Here is a 23,779-nt window from a genome sequence, read left to right on the forward strand (position 1 = left end):
CGGCAGCGGGGGGGGGGGGTGCCTCGCCTCTGAGGCTTTGCTCTGGCGCCGGACCGCTTTGCTCCCGGTGCCCCTGGTTTGCTGGAGACGGTCCCCAGCAGACCAGGGGCACCGGGAGCAAACCCGCAGGGGCACCGGGAGCAAACCAGAGCAAAGCCTCAGAAGCGCGGGACCCCCCGCTGCTGTGGGTTCGCTCGCGGTGTCCCTGGTCTGCTGGAGACGGTCCCCAGCAGACCAGGGGCACCGCGAGCAAACCCGCAGCAGCGGCAGGGTCCCCCACTTCTGAGGCTTTGCTCTGGCAAAGCCTCAGAAGCGCGGGAACCCGCCGCTGCTGCGGGTTTGCTCCCGATGCCCCTGGTCTGCTAGAGACGGTCCCCAGCAGACCAGGGGCACCGGGAGCAGCTTTTCTCACCCCGGAGCTCGAGGTGGCTGACCGCTGCCTGTGAGCTCCGGGGCGAGAAAGCCCCGTTCGTAAGTGCGGATCCGACATAAGTCGGATCCGTGTAAGTCGGGGACTGCCTGTATCTAATATAATTTCACATTTTAATGTTTGTCATTAATTAAGCATTAGATATTAATGTGTCTGCATACAGGATGTGATATAACAGCATATCTTGTTCCTTATTGATTTATCTGCTAAAAAGAAGCAAATAAGAACCGTGGCCAATGGGAGCTGCAAACAGCTGTACCTGCAGAAACAAAGTGAGCAACCTGTCTGATGGCCTGTCAGTGGCTAACCTTGATGAATCGCATGTGGCTGGCATGCTGGAACTTCCCCACCACTGCAGTAGAACATTCCTGACTCAATCACATGACTTTATGGATTTATGTGCTTGAAAGAAGCAAAGTTTTATGCAATCAGTGGAATATCTACTATTAGTTTGTCTAGAAGGGTTTTCACAAGCTGTTCGTTTTACTCTTGCTTGCTTCAGTAATAAATATATGTTTACATCTGACAGTTCTTTATATGTGGTTTATGAACAAAATACTCAAATCTTGCAAGGTTATCAGTTCTTTCTATGCTAAGCTTGTATTTCAGTTTTTTTCCTCTTCTTTTCCCAGAAAGATCAAGCTTGTTGAAACTGGTTTGCAGTTCTCTGCACACCAGATGTAACATAGCTTAATCCCTGAGGTTTCAGGAGGAATGTGCTAGCTCTCCATTCTCTTAATTCTTCTAATGAAAGAAATGCAGAATAAATGTATTAAGTTTCAGCTTAATGAAAACAAGAAAGACCTTTTCTAACATTTCATCTTTTTAAATTTTGAGAAGACTGATATGTACAAGTTGACTTACTCAAGGGCAATGACCATCTCTTTCTTATGTGTTATCATAATGCATAACTCAACAAGCCTCTGGCTTCTAGGTGCTATCCCCCCATAATACAAATCATAGAAATATTCAGACACAAGCTATGTGTGTTTATTGCTACCTTACCTGACACACATCTGAGATTCAGGTCTGATCCTAAATATACTTGAAGAGTTATCTGGTTTTGCAGAAGGGGTATTGATAAGTATTCCAGAAGAAGCAAAGTTGATTAAATGGTGGAACAAAGGAATGATTTATGACTCATGAGCTGTAATCCCAGCTCTGCCAGTGAGTTGTATAGATTTTGGTAAATCTCATAATCCTTCTGGCCCTTGCTTTCCCCAGCTGTGAAATGATAGAATAATTATGACCTAGCCATCAGAGGTCAAGCAAAGATGAATTAGTTAATATTTGCAGAACACTGTGAAATCTGAATGAAAGATACTCTATTAATATAAAAAACAGATGTTCATATCAGAGAGAGACCTATCATAAACGACCTGTTATGAAAAATCATGAAAAATATTACAGTTATATTATCACATTGATTTTTCCATATTATTGTGTATTAGTGAAACCCAAATAGTTTCTGAAGGAATAATTAATGTCTAGAATCAAAGACTTATTCATTATCACTGATAATTTGATTGAGAATCAAAATAGTTTATAATATGGGAATTTATTCAATAAGGAGAAATTACATATCAGATACATAAAGCAATAATCTGTCCCTATTGAGTTTTGCATGATCCTGCATTTGCTGAGTTAACATATTGGGAAATTACTGTTACTGCATTACTTACAGAGAATGTAGGCATTTCACAATATAATTATGTTTGAATTCCAGCCTGATTTTAAACCCACTTTATCAGTTGTTTATAACTGTTGGAATGACATTTTTCCATATTTAGTCTGTAAATGAAAGAAGTGATTCTTTGGACAGCGCTGAGGGTGCAGAAGGCCAAAAGCTTACTGCTAAAGCCACTCAGCCTTTTTATAATTATTTTAGCATGAGAAGTGTTTCCTCCTCATGTATTGTGATTAGAAACTTGGTGATATGAAACAACTAAATGCTACAAACTACTAACTTGATGTGTGGCCTTTACTCACAAGCAATCTCAGTGACTTCAGTGGGATTACTTATCTATAAGAATTCACACAATTAAGACATTGTGATATCATTCACAGTACAATTTAAGGTTCAAGTCAAGTTTGAGACATATTGGGTCAGCAGGTTTCAAACTCTGAATATTTAAAATTGACACGTATCTTGACTTGACAACCTTAAGAACTGAACATCAGCTCCTCAGCTGGTGTAACTCAGCACACTTCCATTTTTATTTTATTGTGATTGCACCTCAAAAGCTCAGTCAGGGACCAGGTAGGGTATTGTGCTAAGCACTGTACAAACACAGAACAAAAAGATGGTTCCTTTCCCAAAGAGTTTACAGCAATTTTATATCAGCTGATGATCTGTCCTTAGTAATCTCTGGATGAGTCAGAGAGACCCCAAAATCTGGAGTGATTAGGAAGGCTTTGGTAAGAATGATAGGCTTATGGGCATCCAGCCAAATAGCTCCAGATCAATTAAATTACAAATGCCACAATTTGAATAATTGAAATGTATCTTCCCCTTTCAAAACAAAACAAATGAAGACAGTTCCATGCCCAAAACACTATATTTAGTATAATGTTATGTTTGGGATACCAAGCACGTAGATATCAATAAAAGCAAATGTAAAATTGAACAGTCAGTCTTTTTTTGCCTCTTTTTGTTTGACTTAAAATATGGTCCGTCTTTAATTATAGATTTGTCAGATAATGCAATATATAATATAATACCATACAATTAATAGTTAAACACTCAAAAGATAGAAAATAAAAAATGAGGCTGAACGTAGTCTTGCATAAATGATCACACTGTTTCTCAATTTATTTTTCTACAGGTTAGCATCTATGTGGTAGTTTCAGTGTACTTTCTTGTAGTGTATACAGTACATTCACAAATGTCACTATGTTATTATCTATGGATGTTATATTTGTATTTTTCTCTTTAAAATAGTATATATTTCAACATTAAAGTAGAAAACAAAATTAGATAGAAATACATAATGTACTTTATATAGTTGACATTAAAGTAGATACTGCAAAATAGTGTGTTTATCATAAAATTGTATGTAGCCTTAATTTTTATATGAATTCTTTTTCATGGAATTATAAATTGCCCTGCTCAATAAATATAAAGACCATATTTTAAGGCTTAAGAACAAGGGAGCAGAATTAGGCTGAACAGCAAATCTTAATTATAATTTTTTCCTGATGTTTGAGTTCTCAGCTCTTCAGCCTTATTGTTGTGTTAACTCTCATATTTGGAATAAAATAGTGGCTTCATGATCTAAATGTTTATTTTAAATATATTTTATTGACAGTTTTGTGGGCCTTACCCTTATATAATCTGTCTCTTTGTCTCTCGGTATGAGTTTTGTGAGAGAAAAATAGACTCCTTTATTTGATGCCGTATGGAGTTCAATCAAAAGCTATTAAAAAGTACATCTTGGGCTTTGGGCATTGTTTTTGTACAGTGGTTCTTAAAAATTTTTTTAAGACAACCATTAGTTATTTCCTTCAATTGTCGCACAGTATTTTTTTTAAAGAGATTTTATTGATGGGAGGAAATTTATAACACAGCACAACAGATTTATATTTAACATCAGTTGACATTTACAGTAAAATTCAAACTATTGGCACAGAATATCAGTCCTGTTTTTGCCACTTCTGTGGGAAAATGGCTCCTAGTATGCTTCAGCATGTTCTAGTTTCACCATCCTGCTAGAGACAAGATACATCTCAACAGTGACAAGCAGCTGGAGTGCTATGTTCATACATATGTAGCAGCAAAGAAATATTCTTTTAAGAAATATTTTTTGTATGGATGTAATCAACAAGGCGGTTGAAGTAGAGGAATTTCCGTTTAACCATAAAAAACAACAATCACAAACAATGAAGCAAATCCTGCTTTTTTTACTCAGGCAAAAGCCCCCTTGTCTTAGATTCCAGATGATGACCACAATATAAAAACCTGAGCAGACAGAATGAGAACTTTGTGTTACAAAGGACAGCCTCAATTTCCTTTTTTGTTTTGCTTTCTACAAGGTCAACTTCAAGATTTTTTGGAGACTTTTTTAAATTTAAAGCTAACATTCATACAAACTGAAGTAATGTTTTCATGTTCATAATTTTAGGAAATCCCCATCATTCTTCCACTGGCCAAAGAGCAGCAAAAATAAATAAAAATCAGCCCAATTAAACCCAGATCAAACTGACTAGTTCCCTACCAAATAAAACCCACTCCTTTCCCAAAGGCCTAAAAAAATAGCATCCCTAGAAAATTAACAAATCTGGCATTTGTGGTGGAGCAAATTCCACAGTCACTTAGGCATGTCTATACTTACAAGCTTGCAGCAGCACAACAGTATTGGTTCAGCTGTGCTGATGTAAGAGCATGATTGTAGCCACATTATGCCAACAAGATACAAAACCAGCTAATTGAGCAGTGGTAGCTGTGTCAGCAGGAGAGCATCTCCCACCAACATAGCACAGTGCACATGAGAGCTTATGCCAGTAAAACGTATGTCACTAGGGGTACGTCTACACTTGCCCCCTAGTTCAAACTAGGGAGGGAAATGAAGGTGACCGAAGTTGCTAATGAAACGTGGGATTTAAATATCCCATGCTTGATTAGCATAGTTGCGGCCGGTCACCATTTTGGAAATTGACTAGCCCGATTTAACTTGCCACGTATAGACATGGTACTCCAAGAAAAACCCCTTAACTCGAATTAACTGGTGGTACTCATACTCCTATACCCGGCAAGTTAAATCGGGCTAGTCAGTTTCCAAAATGGCAACCAGCCATGACTTTGCTAATCAGGCATGGGATATTTAAATCCCGCGCTTCATTAGCAACTTCGGTCGCCTTCGTTTGCTTCCTTAGTTCGAACTAGGGGGCAAGTGTACACTAGAAAAGGTGGGGAAGGGGGGGCATTTCTTTCACACCCTTGAGCAACAGAAGTTTTGCCAGCATAATTGCTAATGTGGAAATGGCCTAAGACTCTGTTTTCCCCAGTTTTTGTATGAGTGTATTTATTTTTATTTTTATTGCAGTGATACGTACAATATGCAAAATACTGTGCACACTCCGTGTTCCAAAGAGCTTATATTCTACACAGTCAATATTCAAAGAGCTATGATGATGCAATAAAAATAAATACACTTCTGTAAAAAGTAATTATCCACTATCCCTAACTTCCCCTCTACTCAACTTTTATTGGCTGGCTAGTTTCTTGCAAGTGTCATAGAAGAGGCATAGTTGCCAAGTTTTGTAAAGTACTGTGTGACATTTTATGCTGATATTTAAATAGCTTATTTGCAGATAATTTGAATTTTAGCTTTAAAAAATTGCATGGATTTAATGTACTTAAATATTCTCCATTTCCGGAGGGCCTTGCACAGTGTAGTGACATCCATCAATCAAACCATGGTAGGTTTAATAACCTTCTCAATCTAAAGTGTATTACGTTCTTGTCCCACAAATCAGTGGGTGATTTGCCTGAGTAAGAGCTGCAGGATTTTATCCTAAGTGTATGTACAAAATAAATCCCATCAAGAAATATCATTAACTATATTGCAAATTCTCTGGGGCAGCATATCAGGGTATATAGGCCTTTGAAGGCTGGAGGGGGAGATCCTCAGTGGCAGTCTAGTAGGGATGTCAGTGGTTAGCCAACTGGAGGCACAGTCAAGCTAGAGCAAACTCTCTCCTCCCTCCCCTCCCCCCCCCCCCCCCCCCCACTTGCAGCATGGTATGGTGGGCCTAGCCTGCCCCAAGCAGCCCCTGCCAACGGCAGACCTGGCCAGGTCAGAACAGCCTGCCGTGCCACCCTCACCTCCGTTTAAGCAGTTAACTGATTAAACGGGATTTTACATTCTTACAGCCTACCCTGCTCAGGAGTTTTGGGCAGACAGAAAATCAGGAAACTACAGTGACAGATACTGAGAGACAGGTCTGAAGTGTTCCATGGGCTGCATTGAGAGATGGGTTGCACTTAAATCTAATTCTACAGCTTTAGGATTAATCCTAATTTTATTTATAGGTTTCCAAAAATCTATTTGTAATGTATTTTGATAGTGCCTCATGGCCTTGATTAGGGATAAAAAAATAAATGGTCTTAATTTACAAGACGTTATAACAGGTGGATGAAACAAACAGATGGGATTCTGGGGGGAAGAGTTAGCAGTAAAGAGCAGGAGGAAGCAACAAGTTACTTATGGAAAGCAGTAACCACAGATCACCACCTGCCTAGCAATTGTCAGCTGGCAGGATTTTGTGGATATTAAAACAGAAGTGAATTACAGAGGGATTTGAAGGAGGTTAACATAATATAGCATTGATGAAGGGATATTAAATTGTAGAAGACACGTGCCAAATATGAATCAAGACTTAAGAGTATTTCGGTACATTGCATGGGAGATGGGGAAATAATTTCAAAATGGTTATGCAATAAAAACTTTGCTTGTTTGATTGTGAGTGTGTGTCTGTGTATGAACATGTATTTATTTACAGTTCAGTCTTATACAAACTCTGCCCCAAAAAGCACTCATTCAAACCTGTATGTGTGTTTCTCTGTCTCTGTGCGTTACATGTGTAATTACACTGAAATGCACATACCATCATCAAAAGCCACAGACAAATTCATTGCAGATTCAATAATTTGACCCGGTCAGTTGTTTGAATAAATCCTTCAGTAAACACAACTCTGAATATTGTTAGGAAAGATAAAATATTTGGTTCACCTAACTAACTTACAAAAAATTAAATGTTTTAAAGTTCAATCATTTTCTGCAAAATTCATGCTATCTGGTCATGATTTTGATTTTTTTATTATTATTTTTCAGGCAGAAATTTTAACAGGCATCCCAGTTGGCAGCCCTGAAGATGCTGGAAAGGTGGGACTTGTGCTATTAGAAAGAGGCTGTAAGCTGGTAATTGTTACTCTGGGAGCAGAAGGTTGTGTGATGATATCAGTGGAAGAGCCTATTCCAAAGCACATTCCTGCTGGGAAGGTCAGAGCTGTGGACACTACGGTATGTTTTTGTGGTTTAACTGTCTTGCCTTGGAAAAGACTACTTAATCAGTAAAGCAAAGCAGTGAGTAATCAACCAAATCCCTGGGCACTAGCACAAAGGCTAATTTATGATGTGAAACTGATATGTTGCTTCCAGTCTGTTATATTTCAAATGCCAGTTCACTCAAGTTTTATAAGCTGTACTGTAGATATGCTAAAGTTTATTGTATACACTGATGATATCTTCATTTTCCTTTGTCACTAGAGTTGGTACATTTCTCTCTTGCTAACTCCATTATGGATGAGGCCTGAAGCATGAATTTGTGATTGTCATCTTTGCACGGTCATCTAATGCATTATTTCTAGAACTCAAATGACCCTGCAGTTAATGCAGTGGAAGAAAGGAGACATCCGAGAATTCTGCCCCCCAAGAAATGAATGAGGGTCTCTTCCTACACAAGTCTGAACTGCTCTCACAAAGTTCCTTAGTCCAGAATATATGGCATGAGGTGCTCAACTTCCATAGAATAGAGAGAGAGGGCACAAGTAATATTGTGTCAAATCATTTTATTACGATAGGTAAAGATTAAAAAGTCACTAGCCAGGTTTCCTTTATAATTGTTAGGATTGTTGTTTTTTTCTTAAAATGAAATGTAGAATCCTCTACCTTAACATTTCCACTCCATGCATCTGACGAAGTGGGTCTTTACCCATGAAATCTTATGGTCCAAAAAATCTGTTAGTCTATGAGGTGCCACGTGACTGCTCGTTATTTATGCAGATTCAGACTAATACAGCTACCCCCTAATACTTGTCTACCTTAACAGTAATTAGGACTGCTAATTTAAACACAAATGAAAAGCAACAGTTAAAGTTCTTATAGAAAAAATTATATTGCCACATTGTGCATACTAGGACATTTTGTGCTCAGTTACATCTGATATAAATCCAAAGTATATCTCTTGACATTATTGAGAGCAGAATTTGCCTCGCTGTGAGTGCTAACTATCTATTTAACCGATGGATTGAATAGAATACTATTGCATATGTTCTGCCACAATAATCCATTATAGACGAGATTTGACCATCTGGTGCCTCACGCATCTGAACGATATTAATAATAAAATCTAATGCTTTTATCATTAGATTTCAAAGTGCTTTACAAAGAAGGTAAATATCATCTACTTTTTAGATGGGGGAACTGAGGCACAAAGCAGTGAAGTGACTTAGCTAAGGTCACTCAGCAGGCCAGTGGCAGAGCAGGAAATTAAATCCATTTAATTCAAAAAGGAGGGGCATTATAACCAGATTTGCACTGTAATTTATTGATACAATTGATACTTTATGCTTCACCATTAAGTTGCATTATATTAAAATTAACTACAGGTTGAACCTCTCTCATTCTGCATTCTGGGTACCTGACCAGTGTCAAACCAGAAAATATGCCGAATCTCAGGAGGTCAATATTGTCTAGCAGCATTACAAACACTTCCACTGCTTACTGGGCTCCTAGAAGACATTTTGGGATATTTTAGAGTTAAATAACAGCCCAGAACACTGAGCCAGGACTGGTGGCTGTAAACAAACTTTATGGGACCACAGGAAACTTGGCCACACCCATGATAAGTGGATGTCTGGCTAACTAAAATCATGCTCGACCATGGATGTTGCCAGACCAGAGAGTACTGGACTAGAGAGGTTCAACCTACATAAGCAGATTCTATGTCAGATTTTTTTCCCATTCTCCTGGCTAAAAAGCCAACACTAATAACTGGAATATCTTGAAGTTTTTATGATGACTCAAATCATTATTCTTAATTGGAGACAACATTATATTTCAGATAAAGCACAAACCAGGAATTAAGAGGCTGGTGTTCTGTTCATGGCTATGCCATTGGGTTTTGTATGATCTTGGGCAAATTGTTTAACCTTTATGTGCTCCAGCCCCTGTGTAAAAGTGGCTTTTCACAACATAGCACACAAAAATGAAGAAGAAACATGTGAATTCCCTCTTCAAAAGAAGCCCAAAATTGCTGCCAGACCAGCTAATGTTTGATATCTAAAGTTATTTGCTGTTGGTAGTAAGGATTTTAAATATCGGTTAATTGAATAGTCAAGAAACCTCATGAATTCTTATCAGTTACTCGACTATTCTATAGTCCCTGGAGGCTGGACCAGCAGCCAGTGCAATCTGGCCCCACTGCCGAGGAGCGCCCTGCTACTCCACATCGTTGCCTCTGTAGCAGAGACAGCAATGTAGGATGCCAGGCGGGAGCAGGTCTGCAAGGGTAGCTAGTTTAAAAACCAGCTCCCACTGTAGACCAGCTGCCTGTTGCTCCATGCTGCTGCCTCTGATACAAAGGTGGCAGCAACCCCTGTCCGGGGGAGGGGGTCTCAACGCCTGGACCCGGCATGAGCTGGAACTGAGCTGGGCTGGCTGCCTGCCTGCCTCCCAGTACACTTTAAATGTAGAGCTACAACAGATGTAGGTCCCAGACTCAGCACAAGCCAGGACTGAGATAGGCTGCTGGTCAACTTGCTAAAAAATTTACTGGTGGGGATCGCAGGGGAAATGCGTGAAGTCTATAGCATTAACCTATAAGCTTTTGCTTATTGGTTAATTGGTTAATCAACTACACTATTACATCCTTAGTTAGTAAGATAATATAGCAATATTGAAACCACACACTATGCCTTATATCTTGGTTGGCAGTTTAGAAGATCATGACTTAACTGTGGAATCTCTAGTGCAGACAAAATGCTGGTGTCCCTGTGTTTTAAGTGCCATAATACTACAAATCGTGTGTTGAAAAATAAAAGAAGGAGCTTAACATCATGAGAGTTTAGGGGGAGTATTTGTTTTCTAATTTCTGAGACTTTAGCAGGGTACAATTGAGTCACATTTGCAAGATTTGCTTTGCAGCCATGAAAACTAGAAAAAAATTAAAGTTAACATTTTAATTCAGTCCCTTGATTCCAGTCAATGGGGCTTTAAGCAGCACACCAAATATTACAAGATTCCTGATTAAATGCTTGAGAATTGGCAACACTGGTACTAAGTCCTATAAGCCTGCTCAGATCTATAAATGTGGGCAGCTGCCTGGATCTGTATCTACAGTGGCCTTGCAATCATTATTGCCACAAGTTCAGCACCACCAGTGGTCGTAAGTAAGGATGAAATTTTTTGGCAGTCTGTATAAAAGTGTGTGGAGCTTAATAGAGTCCTCCCAGCTTATTAGAGTCCTCCCAAGGTCTCCCCGCTCTTTTAGAAAATCTTATCAGAGACAAGCAGACCATGGAACCTGAACTCTCCTCTCCAGCCTAGAAATGTTCCCTCTAGGTCAGGATTGAAGACCATCAGCAGAACAATGGGAAGAACTGGCATCATCCTGTCTTACCAATAGTGTAGATAAATAGGCGCATCAACCTCCAGGGCTGAGAATCTGACATTTTTCAACCACAATTTATAAAGAAAAACAAACTCTGTGGAACTTTTTGTCCCTAATTAATAGCGAGGACTTTACTAATGTAACTGATACATTCTATGACAGCTAGCAGATCTCTCCATAGAAAGTATAACAAATCCAGTGCACCAATAGTGATTTAGAAGGAAGTTTTGCAAGACAAGGTATTGTAGGACCCAAATGTCTGTTTCTCCTCTTATCATGACATATTTTAACAAACCTCTATAAGAATGAATTGACTTTTTTTTTAGTGTACTTGTTCTTGCTAACTTTGTATATAACTGTGTTTCAGGAGCAGAGTATTAGGTGATCATCCAAATGTAATATCCAGTTTTTATTTTTTGAATAGAAAATAAAAAATAAAGCCATTTAATACTGGCAACTGAGCATGCGCGCGCGCACACACACTAAGGGATTTTAGTTCAGGTATTCTCAGTGAGACCAATTATGGGATAACATACCACCTTGCAGAGGATCAATTATGTCCATTTAAAATTACTTCAATAGATTCTCCTTGCCTATTTTTAGAGGAAGCTATTTTTGACCTTACTTGAAATGACATTAAATATACAGTTCTATATTGAAACAGCTTTAAAAGGTAATGATCTTCTATTTATAACATACTTATTCAGATGGCACCAGGACACTTCGTAAGTGTTACTAAAATTGTACAAACCTTTACACAGAAATAGATAACACATAATACCCTAATGTACAATGTGTATATCTACAGTATGTATTATATTATCAACTACTGAAATGCAGCTGCATCTGAGTTAGGATGCAATGGTCCACAGCAGCACTATGTAACAGTCTGGAACCATGGTGTCCAACACTCTAGACATTAGCCACATATAGCTATTTGGCTTGAATAATGTGGCTATTTGGCCAGTTGAGTGTGGTTACTTCGCTATAGCAGTAGTCACTAAAGTGGCTTCTGCTGCAGAACTGGTTGAACACCATGGGTCTAGAACAAGAATTGACAGTATCAGGCCACATCTAGAAGTGATAAATAGGATGTATCATTATGTTGAGCAATAGTATATAACTTTCTGAAAGCTAGACTGATCATGTTTATAATGACAGTCACTACCAGTGTAAACCTCAGCACATAAGGTCTTGGTAGTAGGAGCCTAAAAAGTTTTCTAAGATGAATCATTAGAGTGGCATAAGTGGGCCACAATTTCATCTATACTGGAGAATGTATGGATTCAGTGCAGCCTCTGCTAGTGTTTAGCTATAGCAACAACAACAAAAAAGTCTCCCACTCTTAGCATCATTTTATCTTTTTAAACTCTCTTTTAATTATCTCCCCATGATAATCCTGCTTCTTTCCTCTTTTATGCCCATCCAGTAACGTATAATTTGCAATACCATGTGCATCACCTCATTATATGCCATTGAGACTGTGAAGGTATTTAGGTCAGGAGGATATAATTATTCCTTCCTTTTTGTGAAAAGCATCACAGGATCTTTTAGGGCTGCATTTTTAGTAACCTCAAACTGACTGCTAAATTTCCACTTTGCAGTGTTCCATGCATGAAACCCCACATTCTGGCTACCTAGAATCAGGTAGTTCGATGTCTGTGTCCCTGACTTACACATCCAAATACTGTGTGTGCATACAGAGTGGGTCTGTGCACACACAATATTTAAGGGCAAACTTATAGCCTTTTTTCAAAATTGTGCCCATAATAATTATAAGAAGTCAAAGGTGTCTGTTTCATGTTAGGCAAAAAACAGCATCTCTAGCACCAAGCTGACCTTTAGTCAATACTTGGATGGGACATGAGAGACCTCTATGGAAAGTCTTGGTAGTGTAAGAAGTGGTGCTAGAAATTCAATATCTGCACTCAAAGGGCAGCATAGTGTTAGAGATGCTTGTAATTGACTTGACTTCTTGTAATTATTATGGGCACAATTTTGAAAAATGGCTGTAAGTTTGCCCCTAAATATTGTGTGCGTACAAACTCACCCCGCTTGTACACACACACAGTATTTGGATGTGTAAGTTGGGGACACAGACATCTAACTACCTGATTCTAGGTAGCCTGAATGCAGGGTTTTATGCACAGAACATTGCAAAGTGCAAATTTAGAAGTCAAATTTGTGGTTCTAAGAATGCAGTCCTAAAAAAGACCCTGCTTTGTAATCAGAGCTATGGAGATCACAGGTTGAAGTGACATGTGTCCTCATAACCAAGGAATTCACTTACAAACTAGAGTAAAATTAAAATTTTCCTTTTGCTCAGTAATACCTACTTCTTTAATAGGTACGTAATATATCCTGAATAGTCACTGTTGCTCTGAGATTCTGTCATAATCTAGGAACAATTATGGATGTTTTTCATTCTGAATTTCCTTACCATAAATGTTAATATTTTTTATAACATGATGCAAAGGGAAAGTTCATTGTTACAATGTGAATTTGTCACCAGACATATTTGTTCCAGTCATATTCATTTTTTTCTAGTTTCTGGTTACAATTTAATCTTGACCTGGTTTGCACTATTGAAATGAAGTAGAGACTGCATTTAAAGAAATAGCACATTGAGAGGGACTTTGTAGTGAAGTTGTGATGCCCTTTATTTTTCTTTAAAAAAAACTGATGTAAGTATATGGTTATGTCTTATTAGATACGCCACAATACCCATGATTACAGTTGTCTGTGGTGTAATTGTTGTCTACTAAAGGTCCTGTGGTCTAGCAATTAGACCAGCGGACCGAGTAAGGAGTCCTGGATCTGCCACTGACTTGCTATATAAACTTGAATGAGTCTCATAATCTCTCTGAGTTTCCTTTTCATTCTCTGTAAAACAGAGAGATTAATTTATGTGTATTAAATATAGGAAGTCTATGGTAAACGCAAGAACAGAATATAGGAAACCTTATTGCTAGAGATGTCCCTTGGCCACAAGAACATTCTTCTTTTCCTGGGGTCTTACTGAGACTCTGAGGTTTTTGTCTTAGAAGTTGAGAGGTCTTGTAATATAGTGACTTTCTTTACACTAAAATTCTCTGATTTAGACTTATCTCCTGGTTTGGAGACTGCAGAAACCAAAAAAATGAAGTGGACACTGAAATAAAGCTGTGGCATATAAATAAACCAGAGAGCAGCCTTTTAATAACAGCAGTTCTTTGTCTTCTGACTTTATGGCCTAACGGCTGTGGCTCAAAAGGATAAAAATACAACACTCCATGCAATGACTAATTACTCAAAATTCTGTTGATCAGCAGAAGTGGAACTTGTGGTTGACTCTTAATATTATCAGATGTCTTTGCTATTTAATAATCTCCCATAGCTGTGCATTATTTAACATGTAGTTTGCACAAAGAACACTGACTTTGTTTCAGCTATCTCTCAACAAAAAATAAATGCAGCTGCTAGTAAATTTGGCAATGTGTTTGATGGAAACTTCTGTAACTTCTTAAGAGGAGAAAAATGTTGTATGCTTAACCTTGTCCTACCCATAACTGTAGCAAGAGATGGGAAAGGGCACGGACCACAAAAGAGAGGTCCTATATAAAAAGTACAGTCACTATCAAGCAAACAACTTGCCTATCAGTAGGACTTATTCACACATAAACACAAAAAAAATTATGTACAGACCTTCTATTAATGGCCCACAAGCTAATGGAGTATAATGGCTTCTTTTATTTAACATGCATCCAAAATAAGATAGTGAATAAATATATTTACGGTCATAGCCCACTTTCTGACTTAGTCGTCTGCTTTTTCTCTCTTACTCATGTGGTATCCATTGACTTTTGGAACAGAGAAACCATAAGGGATAAATGAATCTGCAAGATGCTCCAATCAGCAGTCTGCACTGTAAATCTATTTAAAGATGCACCCATTATTTTCTGAAGTTCAATTTAACTGTGAAAGGGCACATGACTGAAATCATTGCATGTGACTTGACTCACAGTTAAGTGTAGATGGAAATCTGTTTGCTCATCATAGTTTCTGCTCCTGATTCAGACTCTTTAAATACACATATGAATATGTAGAAGACCATTCGAGCTATCAGGAGCCAGAGAGTAGGGGAGGGTGGAATGATAATATCTAGTACTTTTCTGAGTACTATCAATTTCCAAGTACTTTGCAAAGGACTTAAGCCTCTGAGGGTATGTCTAGAGTGCAAGCCTCTTTTGAAAGAAGCTTTTTGGAAATAACTCTTTCAAAAGAGAGCATCCACGCCTCAAAACTGGATCGAAAAAGCAATCTGCTTTTTCGAAAGAGAGTGTCCAGTCTGCATGGATGCTCTCTCAAAAGAAAGCCTTGATTGCTAGTCACAGAATGGCCACCAGGGCACCTGTGCTTTTTCAATTACCTTTTCTTTTGAAAAATGTCCCTGTTCTGCATCCACACATGCCTTTTTTCTAAAGAGATCTTTTGAAAAAGGCATTCTTCTTCGTAAAATGAGGTTTACCAATGTTGACAAAACCTCTGTATTCTTTCAATTTAATTGCAGTGTAGACACACATGAAGTTTTTCGAAAAAAGAGCAGTTTTTTTCGGGGGAAAAAAAACCAATGTAGTCTAGACATACCCTGAAATAGGAAGGAGTTATTATCACAGTTTTACAGAGAGGAAAATTGAGACATAAAATTAATTGTGATCAACCTTTCGAAGGTGCTGATCATCTTTGAAAATCGAGTCAAATAAGCCTTGTCCAAAGTCACAAAGACATACAGTGTAGCACAGCCTGAAATAAAGCCCGGGAGTACTGAATCTCAGTCCTTCATACTAACCCCCAGACATACAGTCCTATAAGGACATTTTTTTGTGTAACTGGTAACTAGATATTAATCCATTTATGTGAACAAAGTGAACAGCATGACCAAATAAAGACAGGCTTGTACAGTACAACTTGCAGCTTTGTTTTCTAGTTGAAAAGATAACAGATGACCCAGGCCTTGTTCTAATCTGATTCTCAACCACCCAGCAATCTAATTAAATCCCTCTCCATTCCTTACTTTAAGAAATGAAAGAGAGCCTACAGCCTTATATAGTCTCTTTCCAGATGGAAATGCATAATTTAACAGATACAGATGAGGGAGAAGTGGGCTCTAAGCAGTGCCAGCGTTTGCTGTAAATGGCATTAAATTCCAAGGGGTGCTTAATAAAGATGTAGAATGGAACATAATTTTAAAACCAATATTGAAACTTCTCTCCTCTCTAAGAGATACTGCCCTATAGCAAAAACATCATCACAAATCTGACTTTTTGTTTCAAATATGTCAGTGTGCAAGGAATTAACTAGTTCCCTTGCCCAGAAGTTCCAAGTATTGGAACATGTTCTCTGACTTGTTTTTTTCTGATGATCTCATGGCTTTATTTTAGGTATTCGCCTCCATCACTGCAATAACTGAGCACTTCATAATCTTTAAAATACTGGTTCTGAAAACTTCCCTGTGAGGTTGGTAGGAAAGGCAGTATTGTTATTCCCATTTTACTGGTGGGGAATTAATGCACAGGGAGATTGTGACTTGCCCAGGGTTGCCCACAAAGGCTGTGACAAAGCAGGCTGAGGACTGTCAAATCCCAGCCTAGAGCCCCAAGTATTAGACCAGTGGTTCTCAAACTTTTTGGCCTGGGGCTACTTGGCTAAATGCAAACCTCTTTGTGGACCACCAGTTGCTAATGGAAACTCATCAGTAATTAAATAATTATGCCCAAACCATTTTGCTAGTAAAATATGAATTTATGTCCAACACAAAAGGTTTCAATTTTTTCTTTATTTATGGCAGGGCGCCACTGACCCACAGAAAATCAATTTGCAGTATGTGGCCAGGAGGAAGGGTGCAGGAGCAGGGTGTGTGTGGGGGGTAAGGTGTCTAGCCAAGAGGCAGGGTGCAGGAGCAGGCTGGGGGAAGGGTGTCTGACCAGGGGTGGGGCACAGCAGCAAGGGTGGACGCAGGAGAAGGCTGGGGGTAGGTATCTTCCCAGGGGGAGGGTGCAGGAGCAGGTTGGGGATGCAGGGTCTCAGCAGGGTGTATGTATGTGAGAGAGAGGTGGTGGGTGCGGGGTCTGCGCATAAGGGGTAGGGGGGCACTTGCTTTCATGACCTGCACTGCTCCCAGGCCCTGTGTCCCAGGCACAGCCTCCTGCTGCTCCCATTGGCTGGATTCTGGCCAATGGGAGCAGCGGGGAAAGCCTCCAGGCAGTGTGTTCAGCCGGGGGAGGGGGAACAGCAGCACGTGGAGCTGTTTCTGGCCCTGCTTCTTCCCCATGAGTTGGATCTGGCATGCGAGGCTCGGGGCTTTCTCCTTCTCCCCCTCCTCCCAAGAAGGAAGCTGGCACTGGCACTCCAACTTCATGGCAGGAGGGAGGACCATGAGGCTGGAACACCAGCACAGGCTCCCTGCTGCGGGGAAAGGGAGGGAGGAAGCGGAACTGGGGCTGAGCTTGAGCCACAGACCACCTGGAAGATGGCCATGGACCGCAGTTTGAGAACCACTGCCTAAGATATTCTCTCTTGCGGGATAATGCACCTCAGGTAACTCTTATCCTGTGTCACCAGAAGGTACCACACCTCAGGAGAGGCACACAGCTCAGCATCAGTAGCAATATGGAGCAATGTGCTCTGGAGTGTGGTAGTGCACAAATATGGGAGGAAGGAAGACCAGTCAAACAGTGTGGGGCCACATCACCTTTTATAAGCTCCTTGTGTTAAGAATAGCCACTCGAAGGTGGAACTCTTTGTGAACCACAACATTTACCTTCCCAATGCCTTTCACTGACCTGAGCATCAGGAAAGGCTGAAATTAAAAATGTGAGCCTGTGTGTCATTTTGCAAAGTGTTCTTGGCCAAGCATATGCACTACTATTTTTGTTTTAGTTATCCTATCAAAGTGAAGAGACTACATCAAGGTGAATTGCATTTTCTTAAAAGTGCTGGCTTGACACTGGAATCTTCTCTGCACACGCCAGGTATAGCACAGTCGGGAGCAAGAAGTAACCCAATTCTTTCCCCTGCTTATGAACACCTCAGCCTTGGCCCAGCAAGGACAGAGTAGGTTAGGCTCCAGGGTCTCTCACCTCCTTGCCTGTTGCAATAATGTTGAAACTAAACAGAGATCTAATTTCCTTTCCGCCACCTCCCAAACACATTTTCCACTGGTAGCTAGTTTTGGTCACCACAGAAACCAAGCAAGCTTTGAATTTGATTTATGATATTGCCTCATAAGTGTTTTAAAATAACAAGAACAGAGAAATGAGAATGATGTGGAAATCAGGGTTGTTGCTTTTGCAAACTCTTAGTTAAAAAACAACAAAAAGGTCAAGAGTTAGGTTTATTTTTCCTTGTCAAGAATGAAAGGGTTAATCCCTTCACCTGGACGGAAGGTATTTTACAGCCTTCTTTGGGTTTAGGCAAATGAACAGAAGCTAAAAACATAAGTTTGGGTGAATAATGGTAGTAACGTGTGAGAGTGGATATTTAGGGCTGGTTTGTGATTGCACATCATGATTTTGTCACATTCCTCTGGGATTTGTTTAGAATTAAAAAAATGGTCAGCAATCCTAGCACTACTGGGATGTGGAAAAGTAGATTCCAGCTTGTAGCTGTGATGCTTGCCAGCTGTCCAAATGTTTAGGGGGTGGTTTATTTATTGTTTAAAAACAAGTTGGACAGAAGTACAAGGAATAGATGGACAAAGTCTATGAAGGTTTGTGCCCTGCTTTCTTAGGTCTGTGATTTTCTTAAAGAGTTAGTTAGAAAGGTACCCTGCCATTGGATAAAGTAGCCCATTTTGTAGGTAGTTGTGTCCTGTAAGCAGCACCCCTCCAATAGGAGAAGTATTTCTAAGCTTACTTGTTACCCTCAGTCATTCAAGCCCAGTTGGGTTTGTTTAGTACACTTTGAATTTACCAGATCTCCATGTGCAAGAATAATGCTGTGGGGTAAAGTAACCTGAGCACAAATACAGCCTCTTTCCTAAGACTGACACAGCAAGGCACTATGGTAAGGAAGCCCTGCCAAAGCATGCATTCAGCAGCAGAGACTTAACATTTCTCATACTGTCACTTCACACTTAGCTGATCCTCTCCAGATTTGCCCTGAAACCTCTTGTGCCCATTCCCACTGAAGCTACTATGAGATCATCACACTTGAATTTAGTGTACTCCTGGCATCTGTGGAAGAACTGGTCTGATATAAGTGACCAGATCTCCTTTAATGGAAGACCAATGATGAGGGAATGGAAACCTCTGTAACCTTATGAAGTCTGGCAACAGCCTACACCTTGAGAACTGCTGGTCTGCAGAACTGCTTGATACAGATGAATAATATTATATAGTAGAAGAGCAGTTATGTTCTATGGGTCAGATGTTGCCAACTCAAGCAGAGAGAAGATTCAACAAGAACGCTCATTAGGATGATTAAACCAGCTAGGCAGGGGAAAAAATGAAAAGAGCCGACGAGACAACACCCCCATACAGAACCCACAGGCAAAAACAACCAAAGCTTTTCTAAAATATGTAATCCAGAGATAGCAGGGAGCTGTGGTCCTCTAACAAAGGCGCTTGAATTTGTGGTTTTAGTAGAGGCATTCATGCATATGGAGTTTTATTTGAAAAAAAAAAAGGTCTTTTGATCAATTCCAGGCCACATGGCAGTTGTGTGTGTCACTGGGTGAGCACTTGGCAGACTATAGTGTCACCATGAGTCATTTTGCATTTTCATATTGAGGGAGAAAAAACAAATGTGGCTACTGAAATTTTATAAGCATGCAATCTTCCCACATCATGGATCATTTTCTCTCCCCCCCCCCCCCCCATAAACCTATTTTTATTTTAAAAAAAGGGCAAGAAAGAAACAAAAAAGCACAAAACCCCCTCATCTTGTTAAAGAAGAACTTAATGCAAACGATGGCTGCATTTTCTGCATACTGTGTTGCATTTCTGTCGCTTGTTCTGATATTATAACATTAGTATTAACATCACTATAAAGAAGGACCCTGTTTCATGGAAATGACCCAGACTTTCATCCATTTAAAATGTGATTCTTTAACTAAAATGGTCAAGATCACTTCCTGTCCCAAATCATTGTGTTATGTTACTTTGTTCCACGAAATAGTCTGTTAATAGAAGTGGGCTATTTTTATATTTTTTCCTACACCCCAGCATGCCTACATTAACTTAAAGTTCTTGAATAGCTTTTAATGTCACCACAAACAAGCAAAATCCAGGAAATCAACAGCCTAAGTCAGTATTTTCCTATTTTCCAACAATGATTCAAACTCATCACTTGTAACTACCCTTTCTCCTAGTCTCCCTCCTTAAACTTGGACTTGCAAGCAAACCTGCAACCTGAATTCCAGACATGCAAAAAAGATACGGTGCATTGTGTCCATTCAGGTCATAAACCAGATCCTGTGGTTCAGCCAGAGGAGCAGACAGTCTTCCTGGGCTAGGTGTGGGGTGACAGCACTGTGCTCCTGAAAGGAGCAGGGTCTTGGGTGGCAGGGGCAGGGCCAGGGTAATCAGCCCTCCATGCTGCCCAGAGTGTGGCACGCCCCCGCCCCCCAATCCTTAGAGCCACCCAGAGCACACAGCACAGTGCTCTGGTGGTGATTTAACGGGCCGACTGAAGCTCTGAATTGCACCCTCCCCCCCACCCACCCCCAATCAGCCTAGGTTTGGCCAAAGCTGCACTTAGCACAAAACCAGAGAGGGAACCACGTTGGTCCTGAAGCCAGTTTCTGGCACAATTTAAAGCAGCCTGAGGACGGGGAGGGGGCGGTCACTAGAGGAAGTGGCATATAGATAGTGGCAGTGGTTCTCTTGCACTTGGTATATTCCCCTTATACAAGGGGAATCCCCAGATAGCTACATCTACAAGGTTTCCACTGCTTTATGCTGTTAGAACGGTGCAGAGGAGAGAGGCTGGAGGCTGGCCCAATTTGTTCTGGTGTATTTTGTTAAATGGGAATAACAAATTAATTAAGTAGGAGTGAACACTATTAGGAAAAAATTACAGTGTATGGCAAAAGTGCCAAATATTCTTGAAGTGAGATGAGTAAAGTTGTTGATGGTGATAGTCTGGTTGTGTATTTCAGAACAGGGGTTCTCAACTTTTTCTTTCTCAGCCCTCCTCCCCCCAACTACACCACAATAACTTGTTCTCTGCATATAAAAGCTAGGGCTGGTGTTAGGGGGTAGCAAGCAGGACAGTTGTCATAGCCACCCTCCCCTGCAAAGCTATATTACTCATGCTTTGTCTTCATCCCTGGGTGGTGGGGCTCAGGGCTCCGTGCATTGGGGTTTTGGCTTTCTGCAATGGCCACCGGGAGTTCAATACTGGCCCTACTTGGAAGATGCCCTGAAACCTGCTGGTGATCCCCCGGCCGGCCCAAACCGGACCCCTAGTTGAGAACCACTGTTACAGAAATTTGAGAATAAAACTGGTGAAGGAACTTCTGCATAGAATATAATACCATATTCAGTCAGGCCTGAACTAAAACTCTAGATCAGGGGTCTCCACCCTTTTTAAGCACGTGATCACTTTTTGAATTTAAGTGCAACCCAGTATCTACCTCAAACCCAAATATGCTTCCCCTGCCTCCTTCCCACCACTTCCCTGAGACCCCGCCCCTGCTCACTGCATCCTTCCTCCCTCCCCCATCCTCCCTCACTTTTCCCCAGGCAGGAACAGCAGGTTGGGGTACAGACTCTGGATTTGGAGTGCGAGAGGGGCTCTGAGCGGAGCTTGGGGCAGGCAGTTGGGGTTCCAGAGGGGGTTCTAGGTGCAGGCTCTGGGAGGGCGCAGGGGTGCTCGGGGCTGGAGCAGGGACCTGGGGCACAGGACGGGGTTCATGACTGGGGTAGGGTTTCGGGATGTGGGCACTAGCTGGGCACTGTTTACCTCAGGTGGCTCCTGGGTGGTGGTGCAGTGGGGCTAAGTCAGGCTCACCCCTGCCCTGTCCCTGCACCACTCCCTAAAGCAGCCAGTAAACTCCATCCCAAGTCTTGTTGTGCCCCCTGCCCTGCTCTGTGGAGAAAGGATACAAGATGGGAGAGGGGGCATCTTGACATCGGCACCCCTCTTCCTCCTCTGCCCTTCACAGAAAGCAGCAGGCTCCTGAGGGGACAGCTCCAAGGCAAAGGGCAGGAGATGCGCAGCAGTAGGGGGAGGGGCAGCTGAAGTGCCGGCACTTGATAGCCTCTTGGCCAAACCAGTCAGGATCACCTGTCAGAGGCTCCAAGATCTACCGGTAGATCCCGATCAACTGGTTGGTGACCACTGCTCTATATCTATATACCCTCAAACTTGGGTGAAGTTTAGATCTAGATCCACAAGTCCCTATATCCCTGTAGTCAGACCTGCTGATGGGGGTGTGAGGTAAAGTGGACAGTAGCCCCAGAGCTAGCAATTCAAAGAGGACTGGGGCTTCCGGATGCCACTGTTGTTTTGGTGTGTTGGAAAATAGAGGACTCCTTCTAGGTCCACACCTACTTAGCTATCAGGAGCTGCTGTACAACTAAGACTAAATAACTTGTTAAGTGTCTAACCATTTCTCTTTGGCCTTGGTTGGGTACAGAATATTATTTCATAATAGAAGGAGCTTTTCTTTGTAGTTGATAACTATTTGCTGGTTTTATCAGTTTGGGCTGAGGCAGCACCACACAAATGCCTTCGATTGTTTTTCTTGCAAACTAAAAGGCGAGTCAGGAACTCCTCAGATCTGATTCTGAATGATATCCTGCTGGAGCCTTGAGCAACTCACTTAAGTCTAAATTTTCAAGTGTGCAGTAATTTTGTGTAGCTCAGTTTTGGGGTTCCCAACTTGTGCTTCATTTTCAGAAGTGCTGAGAACCCACAACTGCTGTTGAAATCACTGAAGATTCTCAACATCTGTGAAAATCACATCATAGGTGTCTTGAGTTGTACGCTCAAAATTACTGGAGGCTTCCAGAAATGTAGGTCTGAACTTCTGTGTATGTTTCCCATCCTGTGATATGGGGACAACAAGTTGCCCACCTCCCAGGCAGCTGATGTATAAGGGCTTTGAAAATATAAAGTGTTATGTAAGTACAGGCAGTCCCCGAGTTACGCGGATCCGACTTATGTCGGATCCGCAGTTACGAACGGGGTTCCTCTCCCTGGTCTCCAGCAGACCAGGGAGAGGAAGCAAAGCGGCGGAACACGTGGGCAGCGGACAGGGCTGTCCGCTGCCCACGCGCTCCGAGGCTTGTCTCTGCTTTGCCCCCCCCCCCCCAGTCCCCCTGGTCTGCAGACCAGGGGGAGGGGGGGGGCAAAGCAGAGCCAAGCCGCGGAGCGCCCGGCCAGCTGACAGCCCAGAGCGTCTGAGCTGTCAGTTGATCGCGCGCTCCGCGGCTTGGCTCTGCTTTGCCCCCCCCCCCCCGGTCTGCAGACCAGGGGGACGGGGGGGGGGAGCAAAGCGGAGCACGCGGGCAGCGGACAGCCACGGCGCGTCTGGGCTGTCCCGCTGCCCCCGTGCTCCGTGGCTTTGCTCCAGACACCTGTGGTACAGCAGCTGGGGCGCTGCCAGTTGGTCCCGTAGCGCCGCTCTGGGCGCTACTGGACCAACCGGGCAGCACCCCAGCTGTTCTGCCCCAGGCTCCTGATTCAGCCACTGCTGGTCAGATTCAGCAGCGGCTGAATCAGGACGCCTGGGGCAGAGCAGCTTGGGTGCTGCTGGGTTGGTCCAGTAGCGCCGAGGAGCGGCGGCGCTACTGGACCAACCCAGCAGCACCCCAGCTGCTCTGGCCCAGGCGTCCCCAAGTCAGCCGCTGCTGAAACTGACCAGTGGCTGACTACAGGAAGCTCCTGCCCCGGGCTTCCTGGAATCAGCCGCTGATCAGTTTCAGCAGCAGCTGACTTGGGGATGCCTGGGGTTCTTAAGTTGAATCTGTA

General features: G+C 41.7%; 1 protein-coding gene across 4 annotated transcripts in view; it reads left to right on the forward strand.

Moving 5' to 3' along the window:
- Nucleotides 1–23,779, forward strand: part of RBKS (ribokinase) — a 135,338-nt gene that overhangs the window by 106,055 nt on the left and 5,504 nt on the right. For all 4 annotated transcript variants that reach the window (XM_075925378.2, XM_075925376.2, XM_075925375.2 and 1 more), the window contains exon 7: nucleotides 7,264–7,452. In XM_075925378.2, the coding sequence (XP_075781493.1) occupies nucleotides 7,264–7,452 (189 nt within the window). The remainder of the gene's footprint in view (nucleotides 1–7,263; nucleotides 7,453–23,779) is intronic.

The sequence above is a fragment of the Pelodiscus sinensis genome, chromosome 3, assembly GCF_052426305.1.
Source record: "Pelodiscus sinensis isolate ZL-2025 chromosome 3, ASM5242630v1, whole genome shotgun sequence".
Lineage (NCBI taxonomy): Eukaryota > Metazoa > Chordata > Testudines > Trionychidae > Pelodiscus > Pelodiscus sinensis.